The sequence below is a fragment of the Bolinopsis microptera genome, chromosome 1, assembly GCF_026151205.1.
Source record: "Bolinopsis microptera isolate Bmic1 chromosome 1, MBARI_Bmic_1.0, whole genome shotgun sequence".
Lineage (NCBI taxonomy): Eukaryota > Metazoa > Ctenophora > Tentaculata > Lobata > Bolinopsidae > Bolinopsis > Bolinopsis microptera.
The window spans coordinates 1,533,203-1,554,557 of NC_087072.1; the positions used below are offsets into that span (position 1 = coordinate 1,533,203).

General features: G+C 36.6%; 1 protein-coding gene across 1 annotated transcript in view; it reads right to left on the reverse strand.

The window, feature by feature from the left end:
• Positions 1–467: 467 nt before the first annotated feature.
• The window catches only part of LOC134810948 (arrestin domain-containing protein A-like), a gene marked incomplete in the record, with an annotated part of 117,171 nt that continues 96,283 nt past the window's right edge, over positions 468–21,355 (reverse strand). The window contains 8 exon segments of the mRNA XM_063817646.1: positions 468–910; positions 2,663–2,835; positions 8,007–8,108; positions 8,707–8,940; positions 9,201–9,393; positions 9,510–9,661; positions 9,804–9,897; positions 10,305–10,464. Coding sequence (XP_063673716.1) covers positions 823–910; positions 2,663–2,835; positions 8,007–8,108; positions 8,707–8,940; positions 9,201–9,393; positions 9,510–9,661; positions 9,804–9,872 — 1,011 coding nt within the window.

The window sequence follows — 21,355 nt, forward strand, 5'->3', positions numbered from 1 at the left end:
AGCGCAATTCCCTCAACCAGGCTGTCGTAGCCACAACTGACTGATACTTTAAAAGGTATGGATACAGGTGAAAAGGAAGCACTGGGTCGCTCATCTAGATTAAGTCTGGTATTGGACGGGGAGTCGTCAGCAATGTGAAACCTCTGTGAGAGACGAAACAAGAGGAAACAAATAGAGAAGAAGAAGAAGTATATTATGGGGAGGTAGACGGTGTAATCCTCGTCAGAGGAGATCAAGCTCCTTAACATTTGGGGTGGAATCATGGCGTGTACCTAGAAAGAAAGGGTGGGTTAACGGGTAAACAATGTTCAAAAGAAAGTTTTCGTTTCTTTCAAACTTTTAGTACTCTTCATAAACACCAGAATGAGAAGTAGTTGGAATCTTACTTTTTAAGCGATTGCTTTCTCTATAATTACTTGTTACTACCTAATGTTCTATTTAGATGAAAAAGAGTAAAACAACGTTATGAGATAAAATGTATTATACATTGTATATTGCAAGGCAACATTTTAATCTTAAATTGGCATAGCAACCATGATTAATTAGTTTGAAAACAGCAATAAAATTGTTACGTTACTTGATTTAAATTATATTCATAAATTACAGTTTTGTTAAATGTCAAACACTCGTGAGTGCATTAATGATGAGAAGTGTCCACAGCACGACTAAGTGCCAGGATGATGACAGGATGAAGTTATTCACAGAATCAAGATTTTCACACCGTCTTAAAATAAGTTCGCAAATTTTGAATTAAAAGTGATCCCTCGCCTTGCTTTCTGGCAGTCTAACAGAGTGGATGTCAGTGACTCTCACCTTTTTGCCTCAGTTTTTCCAAGGTCTGTACAGCTGATCAGGCGGTAACGTTTTATGGTAGTTCGCATCAGGTTCCAATATCATCGTCACTGGCAACCTAAAATAGGTTTTATAATTATACATTATGAATATAAACAAATAGCTTAGCCAAAACCCGACCCCATCTCAGATTTAGCAACTTAGGTTGTCCATCACTATAAACTTGAAATATAGTTATTTAACATTAACCATTAGCCTATTAATTTAGTCCTTGGTTGATTTAGATGTGAGCGGAATTGGTATGAGGGGTAGTGTCCACTGTCCAGTGAAGAGCTAAAATGGCCTACATTTAGCTCATCCAGGAACGATCACAATTAGTCTTACGACTCCATCCAATCTCAACTCTCTGGCAGTGAGCCAGGCAACGTTTTTATTGTAGTATAGGACACTATGGCGGAAGTCACGAGGGCGAAGGACCCAAGGGCAGAAGTTTCCTAAAAGGTTAGACATGAGGGTGAATTTGAATTCGCCCTCGTACCGTGTCCTTCGCCCTCGTGTTGGATGGCCACTATTTCAAGAAAATTTATGGGGCATTTAAGGATGCCCCATATTTCAGGATTCATCAGAAGTTCAGGAACCTAGCGATCATAAAATTCAGATAACATTGCTGGTTACTCTTCTATGCCGTGTTCAGTATTTTCAATACCAGAATCTTTCAATGAACCAGAAATCTGTTAATTTATATTACATTATATATTCTGATATTAAACGGGTAGCTTATTTTGATAAAATAACATCGTGATCCGGCGTGATTAATTATTTTAATTGAAGTACAACGGCTGCACCCCTGACTTTTTAACTTAATAAGAGACGTATATATTAGGACATTTGTAATTTGATAAAAAGTTTTGGTGTGTGAATTAAAGGTCTTTAAAACAAAACATATTACATGTCAGGATTCATAAGAAGTTCAGAAGCCTAGCAATTATAAAATTCAGATAACATTACTGATTACTCTTTTATGCCGTGGGAGTAAATTAGCAGGGCACAGTTTGCCCCTTGTAGTCCAAATTTACATTATAATTACCTCATTGCTAGAATTGATTCCTTAAAACAAATTTTCCAAGAATTGTTACAGTTTCTTCCTCCTTGCATGTTGTACCCTCTTTGAGAGTGAGACCTATTACTGTACGAATATTTTTCAAAATTTGCAGGATTTTTCCTTTGACCCTTAATTAAATTGGCACAACAAAATCTTTCTGGATTTATCATTTCACATTGCTAGATTTCAATTCTGGAAGCAAATTTCCTGAAATTCTTTTCGAGAGAATGCAATACGCATCCCTTTTTCGAACTACACTTATTTCGTAAGAGCTGCTTGCAGGCCCTAATATGCATTTAAAATCGTATTATTTTAATCGTTCTTGAAACTGTGTTTGAATATGATCTCTATTGCCAAATTGCTCAGCTAGGCCTTTTACACGTTTTGCTGTTTTTGAAATTTAGGCTGTGGCCAAAGCGCGAGCTAAATTAGAAAAACTCTAAGATTTTGGCATGAAGAAAATCATTCCTACACCCCTGCCACAATCTGTTATCAGTTATGATTTTAATTAAGTGCACCATCGTTCTGTTGGGAAAGAGGTATCTCAATTCTCAATTTACGGGGTGATGGAATTCGGCAAATTTATTTTTATTCTTATTGTACGTTCTGACTGCTGTAATAGTTTTAAATTTAAAAGTTAAAACTAGTACAGTTTTTTCGTAATTCGCAGGCTAATATTACCGCTCACTTCACATGATAAACAAAAAAAATGTTCCTAAATAACTACTCTAACTTGAATAATGATTTGACATAGCTCCAGTGACTTACGTTGCGTCAATACTAGTCGCGAAAGGGACTTCACATCGTACTGCCAAGACGTAGTTACATTTGATGTTTCTAGAGTTGGTTGTGGGAAGCACGTCGGACTCTGATAAGTCTAAATCTCGCTTAAAAACTGCTTTCTCGCCCGAAGGAACATCCTCAAACTCCAACATATACTCCTGAAAAAAAAGAGCTTACTTCCTTGTGGTAATTTCTTTAGAATCTTACTCGGTATTTGAAATTGGTCACAGCTATTATTACAAGGAAATCAACCAAACGTCATGTTTTAATACGTTCCATTTTGTTGAGTGGATTGTATGTCTTAATAAATACTGTGTTTCGTTTCATTCTTAGCTTAAATAAGTTAGAGATAATGTGTTAAATAAGTTAGACATAACATAATGTGCTTTGTAAAATATGAACCGAGTAGTATAATTAGGGATTGTTGGCAACATCATTATCGCATTACACTATTACAGTGAATCATTTGCTATTGCCTATTTTCTATCCTTCTCACTTTGTTTCACCCATATCTTTAACTGGTAACAACTGTTTCACTTTTCAGACTGTCAAGCCATGATATTCTATTTATAATTAAATCATAATTAATTCAGTTGCATAATATGGATAATAGACATGATTAGATATCTGGCGTTTTATTATGAAGCAGATTTAAACGGTTATTGGTTAATAGACAACGGTATGAACTGCACATTTTCTCGAATGGTGCCGCATTTTTTGATTAAATCTAAAGAATATTGAACAAAACCTCGTTACCAATTTATGTGTGGCTAATAATGTTGTTTTTAATGTTGCTTTTAATGGCGCTTTTAATGTTGCTGTTAATGTTGCTTTTAATAGTGCTTTTAATATTGCTTTTAATGTTGCTTTTAATGTTGCTTTTAATGTTGCTTTTAATGTTGCTTTTAATTTTGTTTTTAATGTTGCTTTTAATGTTGCTTTTAATGATGCTTTTAATGTTGCTTTTAATGCCTAAATGTGATGATAATCCTACCAGGATGAAAGGATTTCTACTGTTAATAGCAGTGCTCCTACAAGGGGAGGCATTGCAAGTTGGACAAAAAGTAAAGTTAAGAGGAGGTGGTCTTGCGCTCTATGTTAACAAACGCGTTTGTGATTACGATAAAATACAGGAACTCGAACTCAATCTGAGTCCAGAAGAAGTTACTTGCGGAGAATTTCAATTGCTTAAAATCAACAATTTTAAAAACGGAAATAAGACAAAAATCATCGTAAATTTCTACCGCTCGCCATCCACAAGCCCTAAAAAATTCCTTGAAAAGTTTGAAAACGTGCTCAGGGGTCTTGATAGACACTCCAGAAAGCAGATAGTCTTCCTGGGTGATGCAAATATTGATCTTGTAAAATACGATACCGACGCTTACAGCCAGGATCTTATAAGCTTACTAGAAAAATATGGGTTTGCCCAGACTGTCTCCAAGCCTACCAGGGTAACTGACCACAGTGCAACGCTTATTGATCACGTGTATACTAATCACGTGACCAACGTTATTAGTTGTAATGTCGTGACGTTGGATATGTCAGATCATCTCGCGGTTAGCACGACCATTAGTTTAGGAGCCACACCTAGTTTGAACGAGCGATTCCGTAGTCAACGTGTAAAGAACAACAACACTAGCTTGAAATTAGAGGCCCGTGTATTTAACGAAGCTAATCATGCTAAATTCAAAGAGCTTATTGTAAGTGAGACCTGGGATGATGCTACCTCCTCAACGTGCGCTGATGAACAATACAATTCCATCTATCAAACGTACATGAAACACTACAATACTGCATACCCCCTGAAGCGCGACAGTTCGAGAAGAAAATTCGAAAGAGCTGACCCAAAGCCTTGGATCTTACCCTGGCTTGAGGCGGCATGCAACCGCAAGAAGTTACTTTTTTTTGACAAAACTATAAATCCATCACAAAAAGACTGCGACGCGTATGATAAAATGAAAAAGTTTTGTCACAAACATGTGAATCTAGCCAAAGAAAAGTACTATAAAAAAATGTTTGACAAATACCAAAACTGCTCTAAAAGTCGATGGAAAATTATCAATGGCCTCCTGAACCGTAACAGAAAAAAGTTCGGACACACCCGTCTGAAGGACGACGATGGCACGATTATAAGCTCCGATCTGGCAGTCGCTGAGAAATTTAACGGCTACTTCTCCGGTATTGCAGCCAGTATCAAGAGGCAAATCGCTGCCCGTCGAACCTTTGACCCAGGTGGTTTCAAGCATTTTCTTAAGGCTTCGTGTAGTAACTCGATGTTTCTTAAGCCTACATCACACGGTGAAGTCCAAAAGATAATATCAGGGCTTAAGAACAAGTCCACACTCGATTGTAAAATTGAGCCACTGAAAATTGCAAACAGCTGCGAAAACTTTACCAGGGCACTAGCTAATGTCATTAACTGTTCGTTCTCCAGTGGTACCTTCCCAAATGCTCTAAAAACTGCGAAAGTCGTTCCTATCCACAAAGGTGGTTCAAAATTGGAAGTAGCTAATTATAGGCCGATCTCTCTTTTGGGATCATTCTCGAAAATTTATGAGAAACTTATGCATGCTCGTGTTTTAGAATTTTTAGATAAGAACGATTCTCTTTTCGAAAATCAATACGGATTTCGGCCAGGAAGATCGTGCGAACATGCACTGCTCAATGCCCAAAATTCTATACTACACTCTCTGAATAAGAAACAAATTTCCCTACTGCTCCTGCTCGATTACAGTAAAGCCTTTGACGTGCTTGATCATGAGACCTTGCTTAAGAAGCTTGACCATTATGGGATCAGGGGAGTCGCGCACGAATGGTTTAGATCTTACCTTTGTAATCGATCTCAATACGTAACTTTAAACGGAACTTGCTCTTCTAGCATGCCCATAGTTTACGGCGTTCCTCAGGGTAGCATTCTAGGACCTCTCTTATTTGTAATTTATATAAACGACCTACCTGGAATTAGTGATTTTGCAAAGTTTATCCTTTATGCCGACGACGCAAACATATTAATTAGTGGAACCACCCTAGAAGAAATACAATTAAAAGCTAATCAGCTAATTTCACGTCTTGTAGATTGGGTAGGTGCTAATGGGCTATCTTTAAATGTAAAAAAGACGTGTTACATGATTTTCACTAGAAAAAGATTCGACTTCAGCGGCTTTAATTTGTCCATTGACAACACTGTAATCGAACGTAAGACTGAAGCAAGATTTTTAGGAGTGATCCTAGACGAAAAGCTCACTTGGAAAAAACACATTACGGCAGTTAGAATAAAGATGGGTCGCTACCTCGGAGTTATGTATAAGCTAAAGCACCTTCTACCTATCAAAGCCCGCCTAAACATTTTCCAAAGCCTTATCCAATCCCATCTAAATTTCTGTTCTTTAGTGTGGGGATTTGCCTCAAAATGTCACATTGATTCTCTGTTCACCAAGCAAAAGCAGGGAATTAGAGCTGTTATGTCAGGATATGTAAATTATAGATATAAAGACGGCAATCCCCCGGAGCACACAAAAAGTGCGTTTAGATTGCATAATATCCTAACAGTCCATAGCGTCATTGTAAAAAACGCTCTTATTCTACTACACAAAGTAAGGAACATGCCAAGCCTTCTCCCTAAATCCATCAAAGAACTTTTCCCTCACGATATTCCCACCTATAATTCCACATACGAACATAACCTTTCTTGGTTCACAACTTACAACAGCCCAACATTTAGAAATACTCTTTTCTTCAAAGGACCCATGCTCTCTATTACAAAACTAAGTAAGGATATAACTATTCCAAGTTCTACCTTTTCAATTGAAATCTTTAAAAATTCAGCTAAGCGCGAACTCCTCAAGCTGCAAAGCTCAGGAGACGATGAAAATTGGCCAAATTTCTTACTTTATAGTATACCTGGGCTAAGAAAGTCTCAAAGAGAAGGGCGCTTGCAAATAGACTACAGCACCGAGTTATAAGTAAGCGACAACGCGTAAAGAAAGATCACTCGCGACAAATGACTATGATCTTTTATCAACAACATATCATTTTAATTTCACTGCCATTTATATTGCCGAATTTACATCTGCCGCGCAAAACTTTTTATCTATTATTACTAGTAATAGTAATTAGCATGTTTACAAATTGCGACTTCAACCAGTTTTGCAGACCGTTAGTTATATAGTACTTTTAGTAGGGCATTTATTTTAATATATTTTATTTAACATTATTATATTTTATTGTGACTTCTATAATTTCATTTATGTAATAACCATTGATTAATAAATTGCGGCACACGCCAACCTCCACCGTGGGGTTTCAAAACAAACAAAAGATCGGTTAACTACCCCGACCACTTTATTAGTCGTCTATCCAACGGAAGAGTTGCGATCTCAAGTTCTGCAGCGGACAAAGAATGGATTGTGAGAAATGGTCTAGCAGGAAAAGGTTACAGTTTCGAGTCTCAATCTGGGGGACTTCTCCGACACAGAAATTACCAAGTCTGGGTTGACCCATACTCTAACACGGATCTCTACCAAAAAGATTCGTCTTTCGCCATAGAAGGAGGGCTTGCCGGAAAAGGAATCACTTTCAACTCCGTCAACTATCCAGGTTACTTCCTTCGACATGCCGGATACAGTCTTTGGATCAATACCAACGATGGCTCAAACCTTTTTAGCTTAGACAGCTCATTTGAAGTTGAAGGAATTTATTAACGATCGGAGCAAATGGACTACCCGAGACTCATAATTAGTCATAAATATTACTGATTTGTCTTTAAAATATAATTAATACTTGAAAATTTGATTAAAAATCAGGGTGAATTAACGAAATTTACAATTATTCAAATTAAATCTTTGGGAAAAAATGTATTTCTATTCAAAATGTAAAAATTTTGTTTTATACAAGCTTCTATTCCATTCACGGGATAGCCAGTTAAAGTTACCAATACCTTTCAGAAAATGTATGCTATAATTTTCAATTTTGTATAATTTTTTCATGATTAAAAAAAAAGCCAATTAAGCCAAATAAAAATTCATGTTTCATACTGCAGTAGGATAGTCATCAAAGTGAACTTTAACTAGATTAGATAATATCTTAGTATAGAGTGTATTCCGTGTAAAATTATCTTTATCCCGGTTGTTGCGACAAGTAAAAATGCTCTTATTAGGGAAAGAAGTTTACTCGACGTTTCAATGTAACTACATCGTATTCATGATCTCAAATTATTTGTTATATATATAGTAGTGTTGAAAGTATTAAAATTCATTAGAGTATAATAGTGACACGTGATTCCCAATTCTACTAACTAACTAGTTACCATGGTTACTTGTATGTTTCCTACCTTGGTGCGTATATTCCTTTGAGATCTGTTTGCTAAAACCTTCAGCTTACGGAACAGCACAGCAATAATGTTCTTACATACCAAAGCGGTCATGTTGGTGATCTGAAAGAAACGGTCACTTAAATTACTTTGACTCACTTTGAGGTATAATACCGGATATGGTCACGATGCAAAGAGTGTAAAAACTGAAATGTACTTTTGCCGATTGAACTACATAATATAACGTACCAGTCCAAATTAATAACCGATCGATGTTCCACAAGAACAGATAACATGTTGTTGTTGAGAAAAGACAATTTTATTATTTATCACCAATTCAATACACAATCAATAAATATTTATCCGAATAAACTTGATTTAAAATTAAATGATACAAGTATGCTAGCAGCTAACGTGCTTGTATTTAATCAATATACATATATAATATATTACCCATCCATAGACACAGTGTTTCGTCCTATTAGGACTCATCAGTATGGCTCAAATCATCAAGGTTGGTTTTGCCGATGGCGGGTATTGATCCAGCAACCTTGCGATTACTGGCCCAACGCCGCGCCACTGGGCCACCAAGGCCTTAATAATGAGGGAATTACATAGGTACCAGAGTGCTCTACAAACTCATTACAAGTTAGGAGCTTTGCATTTAAGCTGAGCGGGTATTATATACATTGGGAAACTAAACTGTGTTTGTTTAACTGACCTCTAACGTTAATCCTAAAACGTCGTCGTGTCTGTAGCAATCCTTATCTATTCGCACACTAACAGTAATATAGCCTCTGGGAAAACACCCGAATGTTTTTATCTGTTCGGTAATGTCTTGCTTGCGTTGTGTTTCCGTTTGTTCTGGAGTGGAATGAATGAGAAACGGCTGTACTGCTTCCTGTCCTATTGATACATCGTCCTTTTCCAGCACTGCTTTTATTGAGTATTGTACCTTTGGAAGACAACCAATGAGAGATTGATTCATGTTTATTTAATTAAAACAAGTGATGACTATCAGCTACATTACACAATCACATAACCTAACACAGTAACATCACTATAGTTTCTCATGCTCTAAGCATGAGCCTATCACACGATCCTTAAGTCATCTGAGAAGCTAGAACTCTCATTTTTTCAGGACAAACGTAATTTAAATGGCCAAACACTATTCAATAAAATTTTATAATAAGCATCATAGAAAATTAGACTAACCGAGGCTTCGTGCATCTTTATATCTTCCCATTGGAGAGTTCTTTTACAAGATTCCAAACTAAAAGAGGACGGTAGAAACTCCGGCACCACATAACTAAACTTGAAGAAATACCTCCCCACGGGTATGGGTTTGTTAAAAGCACGAACCAGGATACGCTCCTCGAACAGTTTAACTTCTTCTGAATAGTTAGCCCTGCCGGAAAGTCACACTTAAATCAAGGTGAATTCTTGTTAGCTAGCGGGATCAAGCTCTATATAATTTACAACTGGGTGAAACAACTAATATTTAACTAAAATAAGTAAACTTACGTTTTGCGGCCCTCTTCCCAGCCCACTTTATTGTAACCCTCAACTACGGCCACAAGTTTAGAAACTCTTATCGACTCCTTGGCTACCAAGTATATTTTACCAGTGAGTTGTTCGCCAGGCAGATAATGATCTTTCTCTGTTGCCAGTTGTAACTGTCGATTGAAAATAAAGAAAAAGCAGGAATTTATTAGCATGTGAAAAATCTATTAACGCTGCAATTTAATTAAAACAATTAATCAAGCAGTAGATTCGAGTATAAAATGATAATTAAAACAATGAATAACATAACAGTACCTCGATGGCATATTCTTGCTTTTTGATGACCCTCGCCAAAGTCGGCCAAGATGCCTGCCGGGTAGTCATGACAACCCACTATCACTAACGAACACTGTAAAAACCCATACCGGTGAGTGTTTAATAATACTAATACAATAATCATTAACTTGATTAGCCACCCCTAACCTATTTTTAGACACAGCTAACTGGATGTGATGTCATGAAATATCAACGATCATTTTAAAGATTGAAAACTGGACGGTGCCAGGCGGTTCTAATGACCAATTAAAACATATAAAATAATAGTGAATAATAATCCCTCTGTTCAGGGCACTGCACGCAATATGGTTCATGTTTAGCATGAACTCACTCCAACACTTCAATAGCTTAAAATGAAATCAAACCAACATATTGTGAAAACTATGATGTTTTGTGTGCTCATATGGAGCAAAAACAAGAAAAAGCTAGTGCAAGGTGATACTGATTATATATGCATAATATTCAAGATAATTGACTTACTTTATCCTTCAGTCCACTGACAGTGAAGTAAATGCAATTATTTGCCTCACTCCCCAGCTCCACAACCCGCACTGAATGTGTTTTTTAGCTGTCCAGTAATCTTTCATACGGAATGATTCATCCTTACTCCATCAAGCCATTGTTCATATTTTAGAATCATCCCTGAATTATGCTTATTGACTTGTCAGATTTAAACAGGATATACTGCAAGAAAAATAACAATGTACTGATTGGCTTACATATGGGCTGACCTATGGACCAAAGGTAGCATTATTAGTAATTATCTATTTTGCAAAGACATGTGTAATATCAAAATACCTTAGGGAATAGGGATCGCTCACATATTTGGTGAGCCAGATTTTGGCCATTCTAAACCCGATCCCCCTTCTCTTGCGGGTGTTTATATAATGAACAATTATTCCACTATTTTAAAGAGCTCTAAATTTAGTTCTACGTTGCAAAGATATGGTTATTGGTCGTGCTTCAGTTTGGGTTCAATTGGGCTGAGCTCTGTGTTATCTTAGTCCTACATGATATATAATAATTATTGTTGATTGTATGCAGTACTTACTTTCCTAATCAACAAATTATTCATGTTTAGATACCAAGATTAAAATCAATTCTATTCTCTTCATTGAAAACCAGTCCCCATTGTGTTCTTTATTCATTTTCTTATTTTATTTCATCCAGAGCATATTATATATCTGTCTGCTTAAATTTTTTAAATCATCTGAAGGGACTGCTTTCAAAACATTCAGATGCTTGAATTTCCAAAAATATTAACGCATACCATTCTCATATTACGTGGATACCATAATTTAGAAGTTTTTGATTTGAAACTTTTATAAATTATAGTATAAACTAATGTAACCCAGGCCTACGGCCGGAATTTCACTATCACAGCTGAAATACAAATGTATATTCCTGCTCATTCGAAAACACTGTTGCAGTTAAAACGGTACAAAAGCAGTGGCGAAAGGTTGCCTGTTGGGCGCCTCGAATGGGACAGAGTATGGGACAGAGTATGGGACAGTATGATTTTTCAATTATTTTCGAAATTATGACTACCAGTACCTCAATTTGGTTTCATATCATCATTAATTAACTGACTAATTGGTTTGTGGGCAAAAATTTCATCCAATCTGTCAATTGTGGGTTCACAAATTTTCAAATCTGAAAATAGGACAGAGTTTTGAAAATACAACTTTTCGTTTTGTTAAGATTTCTGCTGTGAGCTTCCTCCGACCCAAATCAAAATTCCAGCACCCCATACGTGTCATTTGCTATCTATAGTTGACTGACTAATTGGTTGCGGGTCAGAATTTCGGTCAAAACTGTACAATTTCGGCCCTGGAAATTTCAGCTTCAAAAACCGAAAATGGGACAGAGTATGGGACAGTCTGATTTTTCAATTATTTTCGAAATTATGACTACCAGTACCTCAATTTGGTTTCATATCATCATTAATTAACTGACTAATTGGTTTGTGGGCAAGAATTTCATCCAATCTGTCAATTGTGGGTTCACAAATTTTCAAATCTGAAAATGGGACAGAGTTTTGAAAATACAACTTTTCGTTTTGTTAAGATTTCTGCTGTGAGCTTCCTCCGACCCAAATCAAAATTCCAGCACCCCATACGTGTCATTTGCTATCTATAGTTGACTGACTAATTAGTTGCAGGTCAGAAATTCGGTCAAAAATGTAAAATTTCGGCCCTGGAAATTTCAGCTTCAAAAACCGAAAATGGGACAGAGTATGGGACAGTATGATTTTTCAATTCTTTTCGAAATTATGACTACCAGTACCTCAATTTGGTTTCATATCATCATTAATTAACTGACTAATTGGTTTGTGGGCAAAAATTTCATCCAATCTGTCAATTGTGGGTTCACAAATTTTCAAATCTGAAAATGGGACAGAGTTTTGAAAATACAACTTTTCGTTTTGTTAAGATTTCTGCTGTGAGCTTCCTCCGACCCAAATCAAAATTCCAGCACCCCATATGTGTCATTTGCTATCTATAGTTGACTGACTAATTGGTTGCGGGTCAGAAATTCGGTCAAAACTGTAAAATTTCGGCCCTGGAAATTTCAGCTCCAAAAACCGAAAATGGGACAGAGTATGGGACAGTATGATTTTTCAATTCTTTTCGAAATTATGACTACCAGTACCTCAATTTGGTTTCATATCATCATTAATTAACTGACTAATTGGTTTGTGGGCAAAAATTTCATCCAATCTGTCAATTGTGGGTTCACAAATTTTCAAATCTGAAAATGGGACAGAGTTTTGAAAATACAACTTTTCGGCTTGTTAAGATTTCTGCTGTGAGCTTCCTCCGACCCAAATCAAAATTCCAGCACCCCATACGTGTCATTTGCTATCTATAGTTGACTGACTAATTGGTTGCGGGTCAGAATTTCGGTCAAAACTGTAAAATTTCGGCCCTGGAAATTTCAGCTTCAAAAACCGAAAATGGGACAGAGTATGGGACAGTCTGATTTTTCAATTCTTTTCGAAATTATGACTACTAGTACCTCAATTTGGTTTCATATCATCATTAATTAACTGACTAATTGGTTTGTGGGCAAAAATTTCATCCAATCTGTCAATTGTGGGTTCACAAATTTTCAAATCTGAAAATGGGACAGAGTTTTGAAAATACAACTTTTCGTTTTGTTAAGATTTCTGCTGTGAGCTTCCTCCGACCCAAATCAAAATTCCAGCACCCCATACGTGTCATTTGCTATCTATAGTTGACTGACTAATTGGTTGCGGGTCAGAATTTCGGTCAAAACTGTAAAATTTCGGCCCTGGAAATTTCAGCTTCAAAAACCGAAAATGGGACAGAGTATGGGACAGTCTGATTTTTCAATTCTTTTCGAAATTATGACTACTAGTACCTCAATTTGGTTTCATATCATCATTAATTAACTGACTAATTGGTTTGTGGGCAAAAATTTCATCCAATCTGTCAATTGTGGGTTCACAAATTTTCAAATCTGAAAATGGGACAGAGTTTTGAAAATACAACTTTTCGTTTTGTTAAGATTTCTGCTGTGAGCTTCCTCCGACCCAAATCAAAATTCCAGCACCCCATACGTGTCATTTGCTATCTATAGTTGACTGACTAATTGGTTGCGGGCAGTGGTGTAGGAATGATTTTCTTCATGGGGGGTGGCCAAATTCTAAATATTTTTGGCGCTTCGCGCCACACCCTAAATGTTTTGGCGCTTCGCGCCAAAGCCAGAATTTCGAGGGTAAGGACAAAAGGAAATTGCAGCATGTTGATGTGCAGTATCACGATTTTTCACGCTTGCCGCGACAAATCGCGATTTTTCAGATCCTGGCATCACGACAAATTTTACCTGGGGGCCTCGGCTATTATATTTATGTTTATAATCATATGAACATAAATCACCGAATAGAGATTCGATTTTGGTGGAATGACAGGCTGAGTGCGGCCCAGTGGCAGTTAGACAAATCGCGATTTTTTCAGTTCTCCACGTCAAATTGTGCATTTTCCTTTAAATCTGAGGACCAAATTTGCGTATTTTCCTTCAAATCTATGGGCCAAATATAACGTTTTTTATAATTAGTATATGAAACCAATCAGTATCACATCCACAACCTTCTGAATGTAGGTAAGGACTTCAAAAACAAAAAACCGAAAAATATATTTTTGGCTCATAATGATCAGGGTAGCAAACATGAACAAAAGTAGTTTCCAAGAAAACTTTGAAAATTTTTGACTTAGAAAATTTTCGGTCTGAGTCATTCTCGATACGTACTTCTGAAAGCAGAGCTCCTGCTTCCGAGCTCGTATTTCGAAGGCGATGCCTGCCTTCTGAGATCGCATTACAAAGGGTGACCCTCGAGTTCAAAATCTTATATCGAACTTCGAAAACCGAAAAAAATATTTTTGGCTCATAATGATCAGGGTAGCACGAAACATTTTGAACATTTAAAATATAATTTGAAACATTACAGTAACGTTATTCAAATCTCAAACAAAAACAGTATATTACAAAGTTTTGTGTTTTGATCATATGATCGTGGATGTATAGTGATTGATTGCATAATTTTGAATTTGATTGATGGTGATTGTGAGTGAGAAGATGTTTGGAGTGCCAGCCAGTAACTCTGTCAAATGAACAGCCCATTGAAGAGCGAATGAGCGCAAGCGCAGGAACAGCAGAGAGGGTGGCACAAAACGGCACACACGGAAAGGACGAAACAAAAAAGAAAAAACGCCGTGCGCGGTAAGCTTGCCTATGTCTGAGAGCTGGTGTTACCTGGCAAGAGGCCTCGAAGGAGGTGCCGTGGTGGAGTGTGAAGGGAAAGCACGGCAGCTCTAACTGATTATGATGAAACATGAACAAAATGATGAAACATGAACAAAAGTAGTTTACAAGAAAACTTGGAAAATTTTTGACTTAAAATTTTCGGGAAAAAATTGTTCCCAAAAATTTTTAGAAATCTAAATAAAAAAGTTGGCCCTTTTTGGCCCCTTGCCCAGATTTCATGGGCCCACATCCAGAAAGTTTCATATTTCCTCCCAGATGCGTTTTTTTCTAAATTCTGTGGCCCACTCGCTTCACTCGCAAGTTTGCCTTTTTTCTGTTGCCCGCTCATTTTGCTCGCAAATTTTTAACACTCGACCAATTCACGAGCAGGGACGTAGCCAGGATTTTTCTTTGGGGGGGTGTTTTCGGCGAGCGAAACGACGTGTCCAATTCAGCTGCGCAGCGAGCAAGCTGTGGCAGGGGTCTGGGGGCGCAGCCCCCGGAAAATGTTTGCGAAATAGGGTGTCTTAGACGACATTTGACATTAAAGAAATTTGTAGGACAGCAATAAACTGGGATTGTAAAGAATCAAGTACTCACATATATTTGGTAACTTCACAACAGCAATCTGCATTCTCCAATCAGAATATTTCACTGTGTTCCAAAACTAACAGGATGTTCCTCTTTGATTTTTAAACAATCGAAAAATTTTCTTCAAAAATTTCCTCAATTAATTTGTATTTATTTTAGGAGTAACTTCTCAAAAATTTCCTCTTTTTCCTCCCGTTTTTTCCTCCCAACAAAAAATTTCCTCCCAGGCTGCCTGTCAAGATGGCGTGTTTCTGGATGTGGATTCATGGGGGGGCTTCCTACACCCCTGGTTGCGGGTCAGAATTTCCGGTCAAAAACTGTAAAATTTCGGGCCCCCCGGAAATTTCAGCTTCAAAAACCGAAAATGGGACAGAGTATGGGACAGTCTGATTTTTCAATTCTTTTCGAAATTATGACTACCAGTACCTCAATTTGGTTTCATATCATCATTAATTAACTGACTAATTGGTTTGTGGGCAAAAATTTCATCCAATCTGTCAATTGTGGGTTCACAAATTTTCAAATCCTGAAAATGGACAGAGTTTTGAAAATACAACTTTTCGTTTTGTTAAGATTTCTGCTGTGAGCTTCCTCCCACCCAAATCAAAATTCCAGCACCCCAATCGTGTACATTTGCTATCTATAGTTGACTGAATAATTGGTTGCGGGTCAAAAATTCGGTCAAAACTGTAAAATTCGGCCCTGGAAATTTCAGCTTCAAAAACCGAAAATGGGACAGAGTATGGGGACAGTCTGATTTTTCAATTATTTTCGAAATTATGACTACCAGTACCTCAATTTGTTTCATATCATCATTAATTAACTGACTAATTGGTTTGTGGGCAAGAATTTCATCCAATCTGTCAATTGTGGGTTCACAAAATTTTCAAATCTGAAAATGGGACAGAGTTTTGAAAATACAACTTTCGTTTTGTTAAGATTTCTGCTGTGAGCTTCCTCCGACCCAAATCAAAATTCCAGCACCCCAATCGTGTCATTTGCTATTTATAGTTGACTGACTAATTGATTGCGGGTCAGAATTTCGGTCAAAACTGTAAAATTTCGGCCCTGGAAATTTCAGCTTCAAAAACCGAAAATGGGACAGATTATGGGACAGTATGATTTTTCAATTCTTTTCGAAATTATGACTACCAGTACCTCAATTTGGTTTCATATCATCATTAATTAACTGACTAATTGGTTTGTGGGCAAAAATTTCATCCAATCTGTCAATTGTGGGTTCACAAATTTTCAAATCTGAAAATGGGACAGAGTTTTTGAAAAATACAATTTTTTCTTTTTTGTTAAGTTTTCTGTTGGCTTCCCCCGGGCCCCAAATAAAAATTTCCCGGCACCCCCTATTTGTAAATTTGTTTATCTAAAATTTGACTGGAAAAATTTGGGTTTGGGGGGTTTAAAAATTCGGTCAAAATTTAAAAAATTTGGGCCCCCGGGAAATTTCCCGTTTCCAAAAACCGAAAATGGGGACAGGGTTGGGCCCCGTATGTTTTTTTCAATTTTTTTTGGGAAATTTAAAGATCCCAGTACCTAAAATTTGGTTTTCATATCATCTTTAAATTAACTGACAAATTTGGGTTTTTTTTGGGAAAAAATTTTCATGCAATCGTAAATTGTGGGTTAAAAAAATTTTTAAAATTGAAAAGGGATGATTTTTTAAAAATTTAAAAATTTTCGTTTTTTTAAAGTTTTTTGCTGAGCTTTCCTCTGCCCCCAAATTTAAAAATTCCCAGCCCCCAAATTTCGTGTCTTTTGCTTCTATATTGATGAAAAAAGGGTTGCGGGTAAAAATTTTCGGTCAAAACTGAAAATTTCGGCCCTGGAAATTTCAGCTTAAAAAACCCAAAAACTAAAAACAGGTATGGGACTTTGATTTTTAATTTTTTTCGAAATTATGTCCCAAGTACCTCTTTTGGGTTTTCATCTAAATTAATTAACGACAAATTTGGTTTGTGGGAAAAAAATTTCACCCAAAACGTAAATTTTGGGTTCAAAAATTTTAAAATTTCTGAAAAGGGGGCAGAGTTTAAAAATCCCAATTTTTCCCGTTTTTTTTAAGTTTTGTGTGAGCTTCCTCTGCCCCAAAATTAAAAATTCCGCACCCCTGGGGGTGTAAATTTGCTATCTTTTAGTTGACTGCAAAAATTGGTTGCGGGTCAGAAATTGGGTAAAAAACTGTAAAAATTTTCGGCCCTGAAATTCGGGCTTAAAAAACCAAAAAGGGGACGGGTAGGGGCCCGAAAAAATTTTTTAAAATTTTCTTTCAAATTTTTATCCCCGTCCCCCTTTTGGTTTCATATCACCCTTTAAAATTAATTTATTTAATTGGGTTTTGGGGTGGGAAAAAATTTTTATCCAACCCTGTCAATTGTGGGTTCACAAAATTTTAAAATCTAAAAAATGGGCCAAAAGTTTTGAAAAACCCCCTTTTTTTTTGGGTTAAAAGATTTTCTGTGAGTTTCCTCTGCCCCAAATAAAAATTCCCCCCCCCCAAATGTGTAAATTTGCATTTAAGTTGATGACTAATTGGTTGGAGTAAAGAAATTCGGCCCAAAAACTGTTTTAAATTTGGGCCCCCGGAAAAATTTCAGCTTCAAAAACCGAAAAGGGGACAGAAAAAGGGACTTTGATTTTTCAATTTTTTCGAAATTAGCAAACCCGACCCCCTTTTGGGTTTTTCTTACATCATTATTAACTGCCAAATTTGGGTTTTTTGGGGGAAAAAAATTTCACCCAAAAATCTGTAAATTTGTGGTTCAAAAATTTTTTAAAATCTAAAAAAGGGGAAGATTTTTGAAATACAATTTTTCGTTTTGTTAAGTTTTTCTGCTGTGAGTTTCCCCTCCCCCCCCAAACCCAAAATTCCAGCACCCCAATGGGTGTAAATTTGCTATTTTTTAAAAAGTTAAACTGAAAAATTGGGTTTGCGGGTCAAAAATTTCCCGGTCAAAACGAAAAAATTTCCCGGCCCCCTAAAAATTTTCGGGCTTAAAAAACCCGGGAATAATGGGACAGAGTAGGGGACGGAAAATGTTTTTTTAAATTCTTTTGGGAAATTTTAGGAAAACCAGTACCTTAATTTTGGGTTTCATATATCATTAATTAACTGACTAATGGTTTGTGGGCAAAAATTTCATCCAATCTGTCAATTGTGGGTTCACAAATTTTCAAATCTGAAAATGGGACAGAGTTTTGAAAAATACAACTTTTCGTTTTGTTAAGATTTCTGCTGTGAGCTTCCTCCCACCCAAATCAAAATTCCAGCACCCCCAATCGTGTCAATTTGCTATCTATAGTTGACTGAATAATTGGTTGGCGGGTCAGAAATTCGGTCAAAACTGTAAAATTTCGGCCCCGGAAATTTCAGCTTCAAAAACCGAAAATGGGACAGAGTATGGGACAGTCTGATTTTCAATTCTTTTCGAAATTATGACTACCAGTACCTCAATTTGGTTTCATATCATCATTAATTAACTGACTAATTGGTTTGTGGGCAAAAATTTCATCCAATCTGTCAATTGTGGAGTTCACAAATTTTCAAATCTGAAAATGGGACAGAGTTTTGAAAATACAACATTTTCGTTTTGTTAAGATTTCTGCTGTGAGCTTCCTCCCACCCACATCAAAACTCCAGCACCCCAATCGTGTCATTTGCTATCTATAGTTGACTGACTAATTGGTTGCGGGTCAGAAATCGGTCAAAACGTAAATTTCGGCCCCGGAAATTTCAGCTTCAAAAACCGAAAATGGGACAGAGTATGGGACAGTATGATTTTCATTCATTTTCGAAATTATGACTACCAGTACCTCAATTTGGTTTCATATCATCATTAATTAACTGACTAATTGGTTTGTGGCAAAAATTTCATCCAATCTGTCAATTGTGGGTTCACAAATTTTCAAATCTGAAAATGGGACAGAGTTTTGAAAATACAACTTTTCGTTTTGTTAAGATTTCTGCTGTGAGCTTCCTCCGACCCAAATCAAAATTCCAGCACCCCAATCGTGTCATTTGCTATCTATAGTTGACTGAATAATTGGTTGCGGGTCAGAAATTCGGTCAAAACTGTAAAATTTCGGCCCTGGAAATTTCAGCTTCAAAAACCGAAAATGGGACAGAGTATGGGACAGTCTGATTTTTCAGTTCTTTTCGAAATTATGACTACCAGTACCTCAATTTGGTTTCATATCATCATTAATTAACTGACTGAATTGGTTTGTGGGCAAAAATTTCATCCAATCAGTCAATTGTGGGTTCACAATTTTCAAATCTGAAAATGGGACAGGTTTTGAAAATACAACTTTTCGTTTTGTTAAGATTTCTGCTGTGAGCTTCCTCGACCCAAATCAAAATTCCAGCACCCCAATACGTGTCATTTGCTATCTATAGTTGACTGACTAATTGGTTGCGGGTCAGAAATTCGGTCAAAACTGTAAAATTTTCGGCCCAGGAAATTTCAGCTCCAAAAACCGAAAATGGGACAGAGTATGGGACAGTATGATTTTTTCAATTCTTTTCGAAATTATGACTACCAGTACCTCAATTTGGTTTCATATCATCATTAATTAACTGACTAATTGGTTTGTGGGCAAAAATTTCATCCAATCTGTCAATTGTGGGTTCACAAATTTTCAAATCTGAAAATGGGACAGAGTTTTGAAAATACAACTTTTCGTTTTGTTAAGATTTCTGCTGTGAGCTTCCTCTGACCCAAATCAAAATTCCAGCACCCAATCGTGTCATTTGCTATTCTATAGTTGACTGACTAATTGGTTGCGGGTCAGAAATTCGGTCAAAACTGTATAATTTCGGCCCCGGAAATTTCAGCTTCAAAAACCGAAAAGGGGACAGAGTAAGGGGACAGTCTGATTTTTCAATTCTTTTCGAAATTAATGACTACCAGTACCTCAATTTGGTTTCATATCATCATTAATTAACTGACTAATTGGTTTTTGGGCAAAAATTTTCATCCAATCTGTCAATTGTGGGTTCACAAATTTTCAAATCTGAAAATGGGACAGAGTTTTGAAAATACAACTTTTCGTTTTGTTAAGATTTCTGCTGTGAGCTTCCTCCCACCCAAATCAAAATTCCAGCACCATAATCGTGTCATTTGCTATCTATAGTTGACTGAATAATTGGTTGCGGGTCAGAAATTCGGTCAAAACTGTAAAATTTCGGCCCTGGAAATTTCAGCTTCAAAAACCGAAAATGGGGACAGAGTATGGGACAGTCTGATTTTTTCAATTCATTTCGAAATTATGACTACCAGTACCTCAATTTGGTTTCATATCATCATTAATTAACTGACTAATTGGTTTGTGGGCAAAAATTTTCATCCAATCTGTCAATTGTGGGTTCACAAATTTTCAAATCTGAAAATGGGACAGAGTTTTGAAAATACAACTTTTCGTTTTGTTAAGATTTCTGCTTTGAGCTTCCTCTGACCCAAATCAAAATTCCAGCACCCCAATCGTGTCATTTGCTATCTATAGTTGACTGAATAATTGGATGCGGGTCAGAAATTCGGTCAAAACTGTAAAATTTCGGCCCTGGAAATTTCAGCTTCAAAAACCGAAAATGGGACAGAGTATGGGACAGTATGATTTTTCAATTCTTTTCGAATTATGACTACCAGTACCTCAATTTGGTTTCATATCATCATTAATTAACTGACTAATTGGTTTGTGGGCAAAAATTTCATCCCAATCTGTCAATTGTGGGTTCACAAATTTTCAAATCTGAAAATGGGACAGAGTTTTGAAAATACAACTTTCGTTTTTGTTAAGATTTCTGCTGTGAGCTTCCTCCCACCCAAATCAAAATTCCAGCACCATAATCGTGTCATTTGCTATCTATAGTTGACTGAATAATTGGTTGCGGGTCAGAAATTCGGTCAAAACTGTAAAATTTCGGCCCTGGAAATTTCAGCTTCAAAAACCGAAAATGGGACAGAGTATGGGACAGTCTGATTTTTTCCATTCTTTTCGAAATTATGACTACCAGTACCTCAATTTGGTTTCATATCATCATTAATTAACTGACTAATTGGTTTGTGGGCAAAAATTTCATCCAATCTGTCAATTGTGAGTTCACAAATTTTCAAATCTGAAAATGGGACAGAGTTTTGAAAATACAACTTTTCGTTTTGGTT